The sequence below is a fragment of the Lagenorhynchus albirostris genome, chromosome 20 (assembly GCF_949774975.1).
Source record: "Lagenorhynchus albirostris chromosome 20, mLagAlb1.1, whole genome shotgun sequence".
In the NCBI taxonomy this organism is placed as follows: Eukaryota; Metazoa; Chordata; class Mammalia; order Artiodactyla; family Delphinidae; genus Lagenorhynchus; species Lagenorhynchus albirostris.
In genome coordinates, this window is record NC_083114.1 from 33,201,377 (window position 1) to 33,218,480 (window position 17,104).

Genomic DNA, 17,104 nt, shown 5'->3' on the forward strand with positions numbered 1-17,104 from the left:
CCTGACCACCATCTACCATATTCAGCTACGTGCCGTCCCTTTAGTGGGAGCAGGATCTTGGTGGGAGAGGACAGGTGGGGCATTGGGAACAGGAAATGGGTCCTGTCGAAACAGAGTGGGACACCCATACAGCCTTACCTGGGGCCCAGTGGGCCCTGTTGAGACAGCTCTGCTCTGTTTTCCTCCTGTCTTGGGCACAGTTTTGTCACTTTCCTTTCACTCTCTCTTCTCCCCTCTCTCCCCCTCTCTCCATAGTGTGCTCTCCTGTTCTGTGTCTCTTGCCCAAAGTCCCCGGGCCCCTGGTTGATCTTGCTGCTGTTTCTCATCTGCTGTGTATCCAGGGAGGCACTGGACAGCTGAAGGTGATCAGAGCTGTCAGGTAAATTCCAAGTCCACGGGAGTGGGCCCCATGAATGCAGGAGGACAGGCAGTGGGACCCACTCGGGCTTCACAGTGCTGGGAGGTCTCATCTACCTTTTACTCCTGCACACGGGGCGGTGAGAGGGCTGGGAGAGGCTGCCCTCCTGGGCACTCACTGGGAGGCTTGGGACTCCAAGTTGGAAGGAGCCACCCTGCTGGCCACCAAGCAGTCTTTGCCCCCTGCCCAGGGAGACCCACAGGAATAGAGGTCACAGGCCAGTCCAGGGTAGCCTCAAGTGAGATTACAAGACTCCTCGGGATGGCCGGATCCCTGAACTCCTCAGAAGACTGGGAGCCACCTCTGGCTTTCCCCTTCCCAAAGGGACAGACGGAAATTAGAGGCAGGAACGGCAGGAGAGGCCGGTGGAGTGTTGAGGGGGCAGAGGCATCCTTGAGGCTGGGGACGGGGATGCAGACAGCAGTGCACTGAGGGGCTCTAGTCTCTTGCCCTTGGGATGGCCCCCAAGTCCCAAGGGTGCCAAGCTGCAGCCTCTCTTCCAGAACATTCTCTAACTAGAGCAGTAGCCACATCTGCCACCCAGATGAAACCACTCCTGCCCCAGTGCACTGTGACACCAGCCGGGAGTTCACCAGTGTCTGTGTGGGAAATGTCTGAGTCACCCGGGAAGCAGAGGAGCATGAGGACAGCTGCGGGCTCAGGCACAGCACTCCTGGGGCACGGGGATGGGGACAGGGGCTCGGGGGTGTGGGGCTGTGGCCCCCGGGGGTGCTGCCTTGCTGCCCACTGGGGCCGCGAGAGGTTAAGGACAAACTCAACCAGGGGCTTTGAAAGTAAATAGAAACAAAGAAGAGATGGGGGAAGAGAGACAGAGAGAAGGAAAGAGAGACAGAGACTGAAGAAGGAATTTCAAAAGGCTCAGGGGAAGGGTAAGCTGTGACAAAGTGAGAGAGTGGCATGGACATATATACACTACCAAACGTAAAATAGCTAGCTAGTGGGAAGCAGCCGCACAGCACAGGGAGATCAGCTCAGTGCTTTGTGACCACCTAGAGGGGTGGGCTAGGGAGGGTGGTAGGGAGGGAGATGCAAGAGGGAAGAGATATGGGAACATGTGTATATGTATAACTGATTCACTTTGTTATAAAGCAGAAACTAACACACCATTGTAAAGCAATTATACTCCAATAAAGATGTAAAAAAAAAAAAAAGGCGCAGGTAAATCGGACTCCCTGACTCCCTTGTGCTCCCTGGGTGAGTGTCCTTAACGGAGACTGAGAGGGGGCTGGGGCCTCAGACAGTCTCAGCTCCCGCTGCCTCTTAAAAGCTTAGGGATTTCTCCCGGCTGTGGGTTGTTCCAGGGTTGTTCTTACAAGTAATTTCTGACTTTTGTGCTTACTTGAGGACCTAACCTTTATGAAGGAGTCTAATATATTCAAACGTTTACAGCAATGCTGGCATCCCTGCAGGAACAGGTTGCTAATAGCTCTAATGACACTTTTGTTTTTCTCCTTTTTCTGTTTGAGGCTGAAATTATTAGCAACTAGCTCTTGGTCAGCTCAGAAACATGCCCGGAGGCTGCAGGTAACTGCTTCCCTCACCAAGTGCGCATGGCGGAGTGGGGAGTGTCTGACTGTCCGGCCTGAGGGGACGAGGAGGGCAGAGGAGGGTGACCAGGCACCAGACAGAGCTGGGTTGGAAGGCCGGCTCTGCCGCTGCTGCATGGGTGGCTCGGGCAAGTCATGAAACGCTTTTGGGCCTCGGGTTCCTCGTGTGTGAGGTGTGGGTGACACCACCCACACTGCAGCTTTCCCTCTGGGAGGTATCTCAGGCCCTGGTGCTCCCAGACCAGGGCTAAGGCTGCATCTCTTTCTTCCTAGCCTCTGTCCATTATAGGACATGTCCACATGGTCACCCACACTGTCCCTGAGCTCAAGGCTTAAGGTGTGGCTGGATTTACTCAAATGAAATCCTGCTTGTAAAACACAGGCCCATTCAACCATGATCCCTCCTAGCCAAAGACTTCTTATGGGGGCATTTAAATTAGAATTTCTGGGACTTCCCCGGTGGCACAGTGGTTAAGAATCCACCTGCCAATGTACGGGACATGGGTTCGAGCCGTGGTCCAGGAGGATCCCACATGCCACGGAGCAACTAAGCCCGTGCTCCACAACTACTAAGACTGCGCTCTAGAGCCAGCATGCCACAACTACTGAGCCCGCGTGCTGCAACTACTGAAGCCCGGGTGCCTAGAGCCCATGCTCTGCAACAAGAGAAGCCACCACAATGAGAAGCCCGTGCACCGCAACCAAGAGTAGCCCCTGCTCGCTGCAACTAGAGAAAGCCCGTGCGCAGCAACGAAGACCCAGTGCAGCCAAAAATAAAAAAATAAAATAAAGCAAAAATTAAAAAATAAATTAGAATTTCCTTGAATGTTTAGATGAATTAGGGGATAATTAGCGTTTTTAGTGCAGAAGATTAGCATTCCATTACTTAGGTTCTCTTTAAAGTTTTTCTCATTGTTGTATAACGTCCTCCACAACGTTTTATGATAGCGTTTTTATGGATTCCCCATGAGCACTTTGGAAGAGAAGGGTATGGCTGCCCAGGCAAAGTCAGAACGAAATGTGGCTGGAACTTTTGGCCGAAGGAGGAGCAGGTAAGGATTTGTAGTAGATGCATCTCTGTGTTCATTGCAGTTTAAGTCAACCAACCCGTGTGTGTTTTCCACAGGCTGTTTTGAAGAATAGTGCCTAGTTTCTACAATTCTCCCGATCAGACAGTTGCTTGGCCACACCGTTAGTGTTTTCATTTTTTTTTCAATATGCATAGGCTGAGAATCTTTAAGTTCTGCTCTTTTTTTGCTTAGCAATTCCTCCTTTAAGTCATTTCTGTCTTCTCACATTTTATCAGATGCAGTCAAGAGGAGCCAAACCAGACCTTCCAACGCTTTGCTTAGAAATTTCAGCTAAACATCCAGTGTCGTCACTTGCAAGATGGGCCTTCCACAGAACCCTGAAACAGGAACATCGTTCAGCCAAGTTCTTTGCCACTTTACACTAAGGATCACCTTTCCTCCAATTTCCAATGCTCTTTAGTTCCTTCTGAGACCTCATCAGAACGGCCTTTACCATCTGTATTTCTACCAACATTCTGTTCACCACCACTTACGTATTCTCTAAGATATAGCTCTCCTCCTCTTCTGAGCCTTCACTCAAATCACCTCTGAAGGTCCCTTCAAGGCCATGTAGGCTTTTTCTAGCATGCATCTCAAAACTCTTCTGGCCTTTACCCATTATGTGGTTCCAAAGCCACTTTCACATTTTTCGGTTTATTACAGCAGTACCTACTTCTTGGTACCAATTTCTGTCTTAGTCCACTTGGGCTATAAAATGGGTGACGTAAACAACAAACATTTTTTCTCACAGGTCTGGAGGCTGGGAAGTCCAAGATCACAGTGCCAGCAGATTTGGTGTCTGGTGAGAGCCCACTTCCTGCTTCACAGACTGTCATCTTCACACTGTGTCTTCACATGGTGGAAGGAGGGCACGAGAACTCTCTGGGGTATCTTTTATAAGGGCACTAGTACCATTCACGAGGGTTCCATCCTCATGACCTTATCACCTCCCAAAGGCCCCACCTCCTAATACTATCACATTGGGGTTTAGGATTTCAATGTATGAATTTTGAGGGGACACAAACGTCCAGTTCATAGCAGCCTCCTCACAGGCACTTGGTATTGCCAGCGTTTGTAATTTTAGTTATTCTAGTAGATGTGTAGTGTTATATTGTGATTTTAATTTCCATCTGGTATCATTTTCCTATTGCCAGAATAACTTTCTTGTGTGGATCTGCTGATGAAGAATTCTCATGGCTTTTATTTGCCTGAAAGTTGTTATTTTGTATTTAGTTTTAAAAGATGGGGAAGGAAACAGGGTCTTACGTCCTTTTCCCTGCTCGCCACTGAGCAGAGTTCCTATGCATTTCTGTGTTGGGACCCAGAGTAGTCCACCACAAAATGTTCCTCAGTGGTGTATTGATTATTTTGAATTAAAGTTGCTTAAGAAATGGCCAATGCAAGAGGGATGCTCTGACCCTCCTTGCTGTCTCCTTGAAAGCAGGGAAAAAAACCTTTCATGTGAAAGATGGACTCCCTACATCTGGAGGTAGAAGGACCCCCTTATTGCCAAAGATAGGGAATTCGGGCCGAGAAGCCTATATAAACAATCCTTGTTACTTCAATTTACTATCCCAAGCCCAAACTCTGTTCTAATTCTTCACTAGTTGGGCACCCAAAATCTGTTTCTTTGTCATGTCAATTCCTCACAAATTTATTGTTTCTTTGTCTAGAAAGTATAAAAGCTGCCTGCTTTGGCCTATTCTTAGGTTTCATTTCTATGGGACCTCCATGCGTATGAGTTAAATTTTGTTTCTTTTCCTCTTGTGTCAATTTTATTATTAGTGCACTAATTACTATTAGTGCACTATTTATTATTAGCGGCAACCACAAGAACTCAAGAAGCACAGAGGGGGAAATTCTCCCTCCCTGACATGCCATGTGGGAGATAGAGGTGAGTTAGGAGGTTTGTGCAAGCCCCACTCCCACTCCATATGGGACCTTTAGAGGTTTCGTGGAGAATCTGGGAAGTCCTGATTCCTTTGATCTCTGTCCTAGGAAATGTACGGTGGGAGATATATATTGATTTGCAAGTGGGAGAGGGTGGGAGAAAAGTGTGGGGTTGTGGGCAGTAGCGTGTATTCATGAAACAATGGTGACCTTTAAGGTCTGTGCTCTCCCATCCGTTCTGCTGTAGACAATGCTATTATTTTTCTTTTGTTGTTTGGAAGTTCTCCTTGGAGTCTAACTGAAGGTCAGACTGTCATTGTCTAGAGTTGGGGAATGAATGTCATTTTCAAGACAAAATAACACGCAGAGAGTTGGAAATGGATGACTTGGAAACCACTCCAGCAGAACCTCAGGCCTCCTTTATTTGATTCGCACCAGCAACCTCACCCCCTTTAACATCTGAACTACTCTCTTAGATACCAGAGAGTAAGTGGAGGGGAGGAGGGGAGAACCGGGCAGTATAGGTCCTCTAAAGATACCATCCTAGACACTTCTCTTGCTGCCGCCAAGAGGGCAGAGGGATAGAGATGTTAGGGCTGCAGAAAGAAGCTGAGATTTAGCTACACCGAGAGCCCAGCCTTATCAACATCTGGCCTCAGATAAGGGCAACATGCAGCCCGCGTGCCCGCCCCATCATGGCATCAGGGAAGGTGCAGGGCAGTGGTGCACCCTAGTTAGTAACCTGAAAACTCCCGAAGTACTATTAACCTTTCACCAGGCCAATGTGGGGTGGCCACCTTCCAGCTGGATATCCACCCCAAGGGTTGCCGAGAAGCGCGGGGCAGTGGGCACCGCGGGAACTGCCCCTGGACAGCCAGGCGCATTTGGAGCCCTCGGCTGGCCTTGCGTGGGCCTTACTTTCATGGAAGAGACACCGCTGCCCATCCGGTCGTCTGCTTCAGCCCCGCACTCTCGACCCTCTCTCCCGCCACTTGGCGATGATCGAGGCGCCGGGCAGGCCTGTATTTACTCTTCCCTGAATGGCGAGACAGTATGGCCTCCCACGCAAGGTCGGTGCGAGCGGTGCTTCAGTCCAGCTCAGGCTACGCCAGGGCCAATCTCGATCTGGAGCGCCCTCTGGCGGTGCTGAGTGCCGGGCCTGGGACTCCACGCGCGTCTCCAGTCTTTGGCGTTGGCGCCGGGCTCGGCCCGCCTGGAATTTGCTGGACAGCGTCTGCCAAGCAGCGGAGCTCTGGAAACCGTTCTGCTTCGATTATTACCTCGCCTCTCTCCAGGTCTGGCCCTGCTCCTCGGCTGACGCTGAGAAGGCGTGAGGCAGCCTTAGACAGCCGCTAGGAGGGCGTGATGGGGGACCAGGGAGAGCCAGACCACATCAGTGTGGACATCTAGTTGCTGGGGCCCAGAGTCATACCCGTCTTTCTTCTCTGAACTAGCCATTGCCCAGAGGTGCTGTACCCGGCGTCCTTCACTTCTTGGTGTTCCCCAACCTCATCACCATCAGCGATGAGCCACCTTCTTTCCTGGATATTGGAGCAGGAGTGGCACGTCTTTCTGGGGAAGCTGGAGGTCACCCAGAGTAGAGGAAGAGGTATTTTTACTGAATGCAATGTGCATGGGATGAATTCCAGGAATTTTCTTTTTGCTGGTGTCACCATCTCTGGACCCAAAGGTAGGAGAGTCAGCATGGTATGGGTGTGGGTGGGCTCACGTTGAGCCCCTGAAGATTGTGGAGACTCTCCATGGCCTCAGCCTCCAAACACAACTCACAGGAAAAGTCTGGGTGGGCAGTGGCGATGTACCTAGTAGGAGAATTTGTGCTGGTGCCAGACAGGGCATGAGGTTCAAATGTGACCTGGACAAGTCACTGACCTCTGGCCTTCCCTGTTAAGCATGGGCTCTCTGGAATACTTCTGGGTCAAACCAGCAGTGGTCACAACTGTTGAGGAATACAAGGAACGCTGCAGATTATTAGGTCAGTGTGGAAACGTTGGATTTTGGCCTGAGTTCTGTTTGGAGGCTGGAGGCAGGGGCAGCTGCATGCTGGGGCAGGTAGGCAACCGGAGGGGCCGGTGCCACTTCAGCACTGAGGACTGGACAGCGCCCTCAGGACAGTCTGGCAAAGCCAAAGGAGTGATGGATAGTCTCTCAAGCCCAACCCCAGCATGGCTCACCGAGGCTGACAGTGAAACCCTTTTAGAGGGGCCTGAGGTCCAGCAACCTGGGCTCCAGGGACTTGGGGCCTGGAGCCCACGCTCATGGGGTAGGGACCAGGGCTCCAGGAGAGTTGCAGACTCTTCCTAGATATCCCATAAATAACCTTTTGTAGCACTTCAGATCACAAACCTTTTTACAGTCTCCTCTCTGATTTAAATAGCTCAGGAAAGTAGGCCTGAACATCCACTCTAATAGTTGTAGGGTAGACAATTGTCCAAGTCACACAGCCAGAGAGGGGTTGGAGCTAAGACTTGAATGACTGCTTTGGTTGTAGCAGATTCATCCCCACAGACTGTGACAGTGGTTCAGGGCTTTTATAATAGTGAGATCCTGAGGGCTGATGGACCAACACAAAGGGGAGGTTCTTGGGGTGAGGGTGACTTATGGCCCTAAGAGGGCACCCCACATGTGTGGGCTGGGAACCCTGGTTAGGCTGGACAATGCTCAGGGCTTTGAGGAGGAGCAGGGCTCCCAATAAAATGTGACTTTGTCTATTCCTAAAGCCTGAGGTGGCATTCAAGGCCCATCACAGTTCACCTTTCTGGACCAGGATCCCCACCTTTGGGCCAGAGGTGACTCATCTGTTCCCTGGCTAATCAATCCCACCCAGGGATTCTCCTTCCTGCCTTCACTCTAAGCCTTAAGGTCCCAGAGACCGTGCCTGCTAATCCCTGGGTGTCCCTAGCCCAGCATCTGGGCAGTGCGGGCTCACAGTTGGAGCGCAATAAACATCTATCAGCGGCCAAGCCTCATCTTCCTTTCCTGTGCGAAAGATGGCTGGGAAGGGCACGTGTGTGTCATGTGATTTAACGGCCAGTGTGTGGACTTCTCATTTGCTAAAAAAAGCAAATGAGGGGTTTCCCTGGTGGCGCAGTGGTTGAGAGTACGCCTGCCGATGCAGGGGACACAGGTTCGTGCCCCGGTCCGGGAAGATCCCACATGCCGCGGAGTGGCTGGGCCCGTGAGCCATGGCCGCTGAGCCTGCGCGTCCGGAGGCTGTGCTCCGCAAAGGGGGAAGCAAATGAGATGTGCGGGGAGAACCCAATGCCGGTGCAAGACTGAGAAAGTCCAAGCCAGAAGGTAAAGGACATTTAATCCCACGTATTCTTTTTACATACAGGACAACAGAGCTGGAGAGACTTGCTGCAAGTCACAGGGCCGCATAGGGACAGGGACAGGACTACATAACAAGTTCTTTGAGGCCGTGACCTAATCAGAGAGAACCTCTGGTGGGGGTACTGGTTGCGCATCGAGTGCATCGACTTTCTACTTCTCAGGCCTGAAACAATGAGCTGGATCAATCCATTGCTTTTGACTGCCAATAAGTGCTGCGCGCTGATTGGTCCTGGTTAAGGAAACGGAAGAAAAGGTGTGCACGTGGGACCTGCGGCGAGAGGCCTGGGCGCCGGGACGGAGCGCGTCCTGTGAGAGACCATGGCGTCACTGAATTGCAGCACCGCTGTCTGCGTTATCTGTTTGGAGAAACCCAAATACCGTTGCCCCGCCTGCCGCGTGCCCTAGTGAGTGCCGGGGGTTGTGGGCTGCGGACGGGTGGCGGGGTGGCGAGAGGGTCCGCGCGGCCTTCGGGGCTGACGCGGCCTGTGGCTTTGTTTTTACAGCTGCTCGTTGACCTGCTTCCGGGAGCACAAAGGTAAGGTCCCCTCCTCGTGCACGGCAGCCCCCACGTCCCGTCGTTGTCCCCTGCTCCCTCCCGTCCTTGCAACGCCTGATATTGTGGGAGCTCCTCCTCCTGGGCGGGGTGGGAGGGCGGATACTTCTACCTGCGAATGTCTCTCCACATTTTGCACAATCAAAACCTTTTTTTCTGGGGCTTCCCTGGTGGCGCAGTGGTTGAGAGTCCGCCTGCCGATGCAGGGGACACGGGTTAGTGCCCTGGTCTGGGAGGATCCAACATGCCGCGGAGCGGCTGGGCCCGTGAGCCATGGCCGCTGAGCCTGCGCGTCCGGAGCCTGTGCTCCGCAGCGGGAGAGGCCACAACAGTGAGAGGCCCGCGTGCCGCAAAACAAACAAACAAAAAAACACATTTCTTCTGCCCTGCCTTTTCTTCTACGTACCATTCTCTCTCTGTCTGTCTCTCTTTCTCTCTCTCGTTTTTTTTTTTTTTTTGGCATGTGCTGCGTGGCATGTGGGATCCTAGTTCCCTGACCAGGGATGGAATCCCTACCCATTGCATTGGAAGCGCAAAGTCTTAACCACTGAACCGCCAGGGAAGTCCCCTATCCTCTTTTTCTTTAAAAATAGTCGACCAGTTTTGCCGTAGAAGTCTCCCCTAGCTGTTCCTTCCTCTTAGTGTTCTGACGCAGCTCCGCATCATTTGCTGCGCTGGCTGAGGTTAACGACGTTTTCTTCCTTTCTTTCTTTCTTTTTTTCGTTTTCTTTCTTTTACATAATATCTTGATAGAAACGTGGAGCTAGTTCAATTTACAATAAGGAGCAAGGTCTTTGTCAAGCCTGCATTTTTTAAGTATCTTCAATCCGCGCCTCTTAGTCCTTAGGGACTCTTTCCCACGACCTCTCTCTCAGTGATTGTTCGGTTAAAGTTCCTCATTGGTGGTTTGCCTGTAGTTTCATCCCCTCCAGTCTCTGATTTACAGCTGTGTGTTTCAAGCACCACTCTCTCCACTCCCCGCCCCGCTTTTTTTCCTTAACTCTAATGTCTCTGGTGCATTTTCAAAAGAAACCTGTCAGCTCAAGATAGAAAAGAAGTAGAAATGCTTTGCTGAAACAGGGTTGGGGAGCTGGGTGTGGAACGCTTCCCTCTAGTCCTGCAGCCCTGTAAGGCCTCTCCTCCAGGGCAATCTGGAGCTCTTAACTGTGAGACCTGGCAGCTGCTTGGGTAGTTTTTCTGAAATGCAGATTTGAGCAATTCACTCCCTTGGTGAACACTCCAGTCTCTCTGGCAGTAGTGTTTTGGTTTTTTTTTAAGTGAAGTATAGTTGATTTACAGTATTTCAGGTGTACAGCAAAGTGATTCAGTGATATATATATATATTTCTTTTTCAGTTTTTTTCCATTATGAGTTATTACAAGATAATGAATATAGTTCCTTATGATATACAGTAGGTCTATATTGGTTTTTTATATATGTGTTTCTGTTAATCCCAAATTCCTAATTTATTCCTCCCCCACCCCTTCCCCTTTGGTAACCATAAATTTGTTTTCTATGTCAGTCTGTTTCTGTTTTGTAAATAAATTCACTTGTATCATTTTTTTTAGATTCCACATATAAGAGGTATCATGATATTTGTCTTTCTCAGACCTACTTCACTCAGTACGATAATCTCTCGGTCCATCCATGTTGCTGCAGATGGCATTATTTCATTCTTTTTTTATTGGCTGAGTAGTATTCCATTGTGTATATATACCTCATATTCGTTATCCATTCATCCGTCTGTGGACATTTAGGTTGCTTCCATGTCTTGGCTATTGTAAATAGTGCTGCTATGAACATTGGGGTGTATGTCTCTTTTTGAATTAAGAGTTTTCTCTGGATATATGTCCAGGAATGGGATTGCTGGATCATATGGCAACTCTATTTTTAGTTTTTTAAGGAACTTCCATGCTGTTCTCCGCAGTGGCTGTGCCAGTTTGCATTCCCACCAACAATGGCAGGAGGCTCCCTTTTCTCCACACCATCTCCAGCGTTTATTATTTGTAGACTTTTTTTTTTTTGGCTTACTGAATTATTTATTACAAGGCAAACACCACCCAGATGAAGAAAATAGAACTTTGCCATCCACTCTGGGAACCCCTCCACATGACCTGTCCCGATCCAGTGCCCTCGCTTCCTATAAATAACCACTCTTCTGGGACTTCCCTGGCGGTCCAGTAGTTAAGACTTCGCCTTCCAATGCAGGGGGTGCACGTTCAATCCCTGTTCGGGGAGCTAAGATTCCACATGCCTCGGGGCCAAAAAACCAAAACATAAAACAGAAGCAATATTGTAACATATTCAATAAAGACTTTAAAAAACGGTTCACATCAAAAAAATAAAATCTTTAAAAAAAAAAAAAAAGTAACCACTGTCCTGACTTTTATAGTAATCACTTCTTTGCTTTTTCAGTTTTATTATGTAAATACGTGTCCTGAAAGCGTATCATTTAGTCTTGCCCATTAAAAAAAGGTGATATTTCTTTCTTTTTTTTGTTGTTTTTGGGCCATGCTGCTCAGCTTGCAGGATCTCAGTTCCCCGACCAGGGATTGGGATTGAACCCTGGCCTAGCAGTGAAAGCGCCGAGTCTGAACCACTGGACCACCAGGGAATTCGCCAAAAATGTGATATTTCTTTTTTAAAAAAAATTTATTTATTTTATTTATTTATTTTTGGCTGCATTGGGTCTTCGTTGCTGCGCGTGGGCTCCCTCTAGCTGCGGTGCGTGGGCTTCTCATTGCAGTGGCTTTTCTTGTTGGGGAGAACGGGGTCTAGGCGCCCGGGCTTCGGTAGTTGCAGCACACAGCCTCAGTAGTTGTGGCACGCTGGCTCTAGAGCGCAGCCTTAGTAGTTGTGGAACACAGGCTTAGTTGCTGTGTGGCATGTGGGATCCTTCTGGACCAGGGCTCAAACCCATGTCCTGTACATTGGCAGGCAGATTCTTAACCACTGCGCCACCAGGGAAGCCCCTGATATTTCTTTTAAGTCTCTTTTAATCTGTAAATTCCTCCTCCATCCTTTTTTTTTTGTTTTTTGTTTTTCTTCACAATTTCTCTGTTGAAGAATTCAAGCCACTTGTACAGTTACCCACAGTCTGGGTTTTGCTGATTGCAAGCTCATGGTACACTTAGGCATACTCCTCAATCCTCTGTTTCTTACAAATTGACAGATCAGAGACTGGATCAGAGCTCAGGGTCAGTCTCTCTGGCAAAACTACAGGTGGTCTTAGGCATGACTATAGAAGGTGCATAATGTCTGGTGGTCTTTATGTTTTTTTTTATTGAAGTATAGTTGATTTACAACGTGTTAACTTCTGTACAGCAAAGTGATTCAGTTATACACATATATATATATGTATATATAAAATTCTTTTTTCTTTATATTCTTTTCCATTATGGTTTATCACAGGCTATTGAATATAGTTCCCTGTGCTGTACAGTCGGGCCTTGTTGTTTATCCGTTCTATATATAATAGCTTACGTCTGCTAACCCCAATCTCCCACTCCATCCCTCCCCCAACCCCATCCTCCTTGGCAACCACAAGTCTGATCTCTATGTCTGTGAGTCCGCTTCTGTTTTGCAGATAGGTTCATTTGTGCCATATTTTAGATTCCACATATAAGTGGTATCGTATGGTATTTGTCTTTCTGACTTACTTAGTATGGTAATCTCTGGTTGCATTCATGTTGCTGCAAATGGAATAATTTCATTCTTTTTAATGGCTGAGTAGTATTCCATTGTATATATATACCATATCTTCTTTATCCGTCTTGTCGATGGACATTTAGGTTGTTTCCATGTCTTGGCTATTGTGAATAGTGCTGCTGTGAACATAGGGGTGTGTGTATCTTTCTGAATTATAGTTTTGTCTGGATATATGCCCAGGAGTGGGATTGCTGGATCATATGGTAGTTCTATTTTTAGTTTTCTGAGGAACCTCCGTAGTGTTTTCCATAGTGACCGCACCAACTTACACTCCTACCAACAGTGTAGAAGGATTCCCTTTTCTCCACACCCTCTGCAGCATGTTATTTGTAGACTTTTTGATGATAGCCATTCTGACCAGTGAGAGGTGGTACTTTGTTGTGGTTTTGGTTTGCATTTCTCTAATAATTATCAATGTTGAGCATCTTCTCATGTGATGTTGGCCATCTATATGTCCTCTTTGGAGGACTGTCTATTTAGGTCTTCTGGCGGTGGTTCTTAACCTGGGTATTGCTCTCCCTAGAGACACGTGGTCACAGTGTTTTTGTTCTCACAGTAGCGGAGGCGATGGTGGTACTTCTGGTTATTCGTGTTGACTCAAAAACCGCCTGGGGTGTGTGAAGTTATCCCACACCATTAAAGATCTTTCCAACCTGAGTACAGTAGCGCCCTCTCTGAGAGACACTGGTCTGGGGAAGACAGACAGACCTGTGTGTGGCATTCTTTTGCTCGGCTTCCTCCTCTTGTGCCCCGGCCACATGCCAGGCCTGCCCCACCCATCAGCTACCAGTTGCTCACCCCCATCTCCCTGCATCTGCCTACTCTTTCAAGGGTCCGGTCCAGCCATGGACCTTTCCCTCTGCCCCACATGCTCTTTCCACCTGGCAGCACCTTCCCCTCTCATTTCCCCGCCCTCTCAGGTGACTCGGATCAGACTCTCCTTATCTTGTCCATATCTCTGTCATCTGTGTGACTAAACCCCTCCGAGGGCCTGATGGCTTTCATCTGTGTGTCCCCAGTGGCATGTGGTACATGCAAATTTGGTATCAGAAACTGCTGAGAACACAGTTTGATGCTGATTGAAGTCAGTGTGCTACTGAATCGTGGTGAAAGCCCTGGGCGATTCGGCCAGGCAGGGAGGTTGGAGACAGGCCCTAGGGGTGCACGAGGCCTGCTTCCTCAGCCCTTCTGCGGGGCTCAGGCTTTTACTGGCCCTTCACTGGATCTCTCACTTCCTCTCCTTCATCCCCACCCCCACCTATGTCCCTTACCCCATACATATGCTTCCCCCTAGAGGCTGGCTTGGTGGTGGCGCGTGCAGCCTTGTCACTCAAGTGGAGGCGATGTGCACCTGAGATTTGTGTCTGTTTCAGAGCAGTGCAACCCTGAAACTCGTCCTGTCAAGAAAGAAATAAGATCGCATCTTACTGCAAAAACTAAAAAGCCTGTGGAAAACACAGGTGGGTTGGTTGACTCCAAACAAACAAACCTAGAGAAGGGTTTCAAATAGAATATGTTGAAAGGAGAGAGGAGAGGAGACTGGGCTGGGGCCAGGAGTCAAGTTCATTAGGGAGCAGCAGCTTCCTCAGCCCTGACAACTGGGGCTGGGGGCACACGTCACCACGGATGATGTTACAGAGCAGCCTGACGGTTCAAGAGAAGAAAGATGGGGGCAGGAGGCAGAGGGGGAGAAAGGCCATCACCATGGTTTGGGGGTGAGTGGTGGACACTGCTGGCGGGAGCCTCCTCCAGTCACGGCTTCGGGTCCCCCTCCCTGGGCCTGGCTGGGGCTGTAGGTTCACCTGAGCTGGGCCTAGGTGGGGTGCTGCCTTTGGTCTCGCTGCTGCTGGGGCCCTCACAGCTCACAGCGGGAGTGGGCTGTCATCCTCTTCATCCATCTAGCCTTTCTTTAATGCCTCCTGCGGGCGAAGCACCACGCCAGGCTCTGGAAGCAGCCCCTCCCAGCGCCACCAAAGAGGCATTGAACATTCACAGCCAGGGGATGGCCCATTTCTGCCCTTTGATAAACTGTTGTTGGGTTCAGAAATTTCTGCCCATGCTGAAAACACAGGGAAATCATGTCAGTGGGTTTTTACAGAGCATATAATTTTTTGGCCATGACAGGGCTGGAGCCGCCATGGTGAGGGGAGATGGGGTGGCAAGAACTGGAAAATAAGGCCCTAAAGCCCACAGACCACAGGGAAACACATAGAGTAAGCGTGTGAACACTCGGATGCATTTGTTACTCACCAGTTCTTTGCTTTCCTAAAAGGAGTGTTGGTTTAGTCACAAATTCCAGAGAAGAGGTTACTTTTCTCTGTACCCACTTGCATATCTCTGTTCCTGTTGCGTGTGTGCACATATATTTTTAATCTATTGGAGGAGTTATTAAAACCTGGCACCTAGGTTTCCTTTTCAGTCATAAGCAGTTGATTGTGTTATATTCCTCAGATGATGATGACGACTCTGTAGCTGATTTTCTCAATAGTGACGAGGAAGAGGACAGAGTTTCTTTGCAGAATTTAAAGAATTTAGGTAAGTCTGTGCTGTGCTTGTTTACTTCTTCGTTAACCATTGAGATACACTGGATTGTACAGAATGTGATTTTTTAAAATAAATTATTTTTGGTTGCATTGGGTCTTCGTTGCTGCGCGCAGACTTTCTCTGGTTGTGGCGAGCGCGGGCTTCTCTTCGTTGTGATGCGCGGGCTTCTCATTGTGTTGGCTTCTCTTGTTGCTGAGCATGGGCTCTAGGCGCGCGGGCTTCAGCAGTTGTGGCATGCAGGCTCAGTAGTTGTGGCTCATGGGCTCTAGAGCGCAGGCTCAGTAGTTGTGGTGCACGGGCTTAGTTGCTCTGCGGCATGTGGGATCTTCCCGGACCAGGGCTCGAACCTGTGTCCCCTGCATTGGCAGGCGATTCTCAACCACTGCGCCACCAGGGAAGCCCAATTCTGCTCCTCTTTCAAGGCTTGGTTCAAATTTCCTTTCCTCAGCTAAACTTTTCTCGACCTTTGGTCTTACTCTCAGAATTAGGTACTTTTTCAGCTTCCCATGGTGCGCTGTAATATACCACCCCCCACGTTTTGTGGTAGTTTGTCTCTCACACCAGTCAGGGGCCTCCGTTTATTCCTGATCCCAGTGCTCGCTTTACAGTCCAGTCATTCATGCAGACTGGGTCATCCCAGGATTTGATTTTTCAGAGGGACGCGGTGTTAATAATGCCCAGCATTTTTGTAGGACTGCATTTCTATTATGTGTATAATTAACTGGCCAGTGTAATTCCTAAAAGTGGTGTTATTTTCATTTTTCCCATTTCACAGAGGTGGTGCTTTGTACCCAGTCCCATGGGAGTGATTAGTTAGACTGAGGTAGGAGCTGAGCTGGGTATATGTGTGGATGATTTTGTAAACTGTAAAGCACCGTACACGTTAGTGTCAGTTCACTGCTACTCATCCTGCTTTATGCTGGATCAAGCACACACTTAAACATCATTCAGAGATTTGGTGTAACTGTCCTTGTCGCTGGGAACCTTCATGCTTATAGAGAGAAAACATGCCCACATGCTGCTATTCTTTGTATCTGTGCTGGTAAAATAATGCCATTCAGCTAAGAAAAAATTAAGTTAAAATATTTACAGAGATATAAAGAATAAGAATCTGATAGCGTTTAACTTGGAAATTTATCTGATACGCTGATCTCACCTTATGTGAAGTGCTGGGTTAATTTGTGGGTTTAAAGGGTAAGGGGATGCCACATCCTTGGTATTTATTACATTTGAAACATTTGGCTTTCAGCTATCTCTGCCTATTCCCACTTGAACTCAGCTTGGTTCTCTTTCCCTGTTCATTTTTAAGGGGAGTCTGCAGCGCTGAGAAGCTTACTGCTCAGTCCACACCTTAGACAGTTGATGGTCAACCTCGATCAGGCAGACGACAAGGCAAAGCTCATGCGAGCCTGCATGCAGGAGCCTTTGTTTTTGGAGTTTGCTGACTGCTGTTTAAGGATCGTGGAACCGTCCCCGAACGAGGATTCTTAAGGTGGATTATTGTGCTGCCTGCTCCTCCCAGGAGGCCAGCTCGCGTGGGGCCCTAGCAGGGGCGGTGCTTTCCGGACATTGAGCGGCTGACCTCAGGTAGGTCCTGCACATCCTTATGTCCATTGCTGCAGGCTGGGGTGCACGCGGATGGAGGTACTCCAGGTGGCAAACCCTTTATGGAGGGAGAACTTGACATTCAGATGGTTGTTTTTAAATGTTTTATTTTCGGTACAATTAAGACATAAATGATACGGTTTTCACACTCATTTAAAACTTGATCAGTGTTTCAAAATTAAAGTGTGGTGGTTCTGTGGTGCATTGCATTGCTTGTCATTCTTGATTCATAATCTAGTTGCTTGAAATTACATTAAACAACAAATATTTAAGTAGTAAGCTTTGTTCCTTTTAAAGGAACTAAAAGGCAAAATTTCAGCCAAAATTTTAGAGCTCATTTCAAGCTGACTTTGCCTGTGGGGTTGGAGGAGGGGGTGCCTGCTGTCCAGCACCACCG

At 48.8% G+C, this 17,104-nt stretch overlaps 1 protein-coding gene and 1 long non-coding RNA gene across 2 annotated transcripts; both read left to right on the forward strand.

Annotated features, from left to right (window-relative positions):
• Positions 1-298: 298 nt before the first annotated feature.
• Positions 299-3,760, forward strand: LOC132511182 (uncharacterized). Its single transcript, XR_009537543.1, has 3 exons — positions 299-379; positions 1,906-1,963; positions 3,293-3,760. It is a non-coding gene; the product is annotated as an uncharacterized LOC132511182 (long non-coding RNA).
• Positions 3,761-8,337: 4,577 nt separating this feature from the next.
• On the forward strand, positions 8,338-16,914 carry ZNHIT3 (zinc finger HIT-type containing 3). The gene is made up of 5 exons (XM_060135375.1): positions 8,338-8,701; positions 8,801-8,832; positions 13,932-14,018; positions 15,010-15,093; positions 16,412-16,914. Exons 1-5 carry the CDS (start codon positions 8,616-8,618, stop codon positions 16,591-16,593), a joined length of 471 nt encoding a protein of 156 aa, XP_059991358.1. The 5' UTR covers positions 8,338-8,615; the 3' UTR covers positions 16,594-16,914.
• Positions 16,915-17,104: the final 190 nt, after the last annotated feature.

What these genes read in the sequence shown, in the direction of transcription:
- ZNHIT3 (XM_060135375.1), top strand. Translation starts at nt 8,616, where the DNA reads ATGGCGTCACTGAATTGCAGCACCGCTGTCTGCGTTATCTGTTTGGAG. An exon ending in CTGCTTCCGGGAGCACAAAG is followed by an intron (nt 8,833 to 13,931) that starts GTAAGGTCCCCT and finishes TGTCTGTTTCAG; the next exon opens with AGCAGTGCAACCCTGAAACT. An exon ending in GCAGAATTTAAAGAATTTAG is followed by an intron (nt 15,094 to 16,411) that starts GTAAGTCTGTGC and finishes TTCATTTTTAAG; the next exon opens with GGGAGTCTGCAGCGCTGAGA.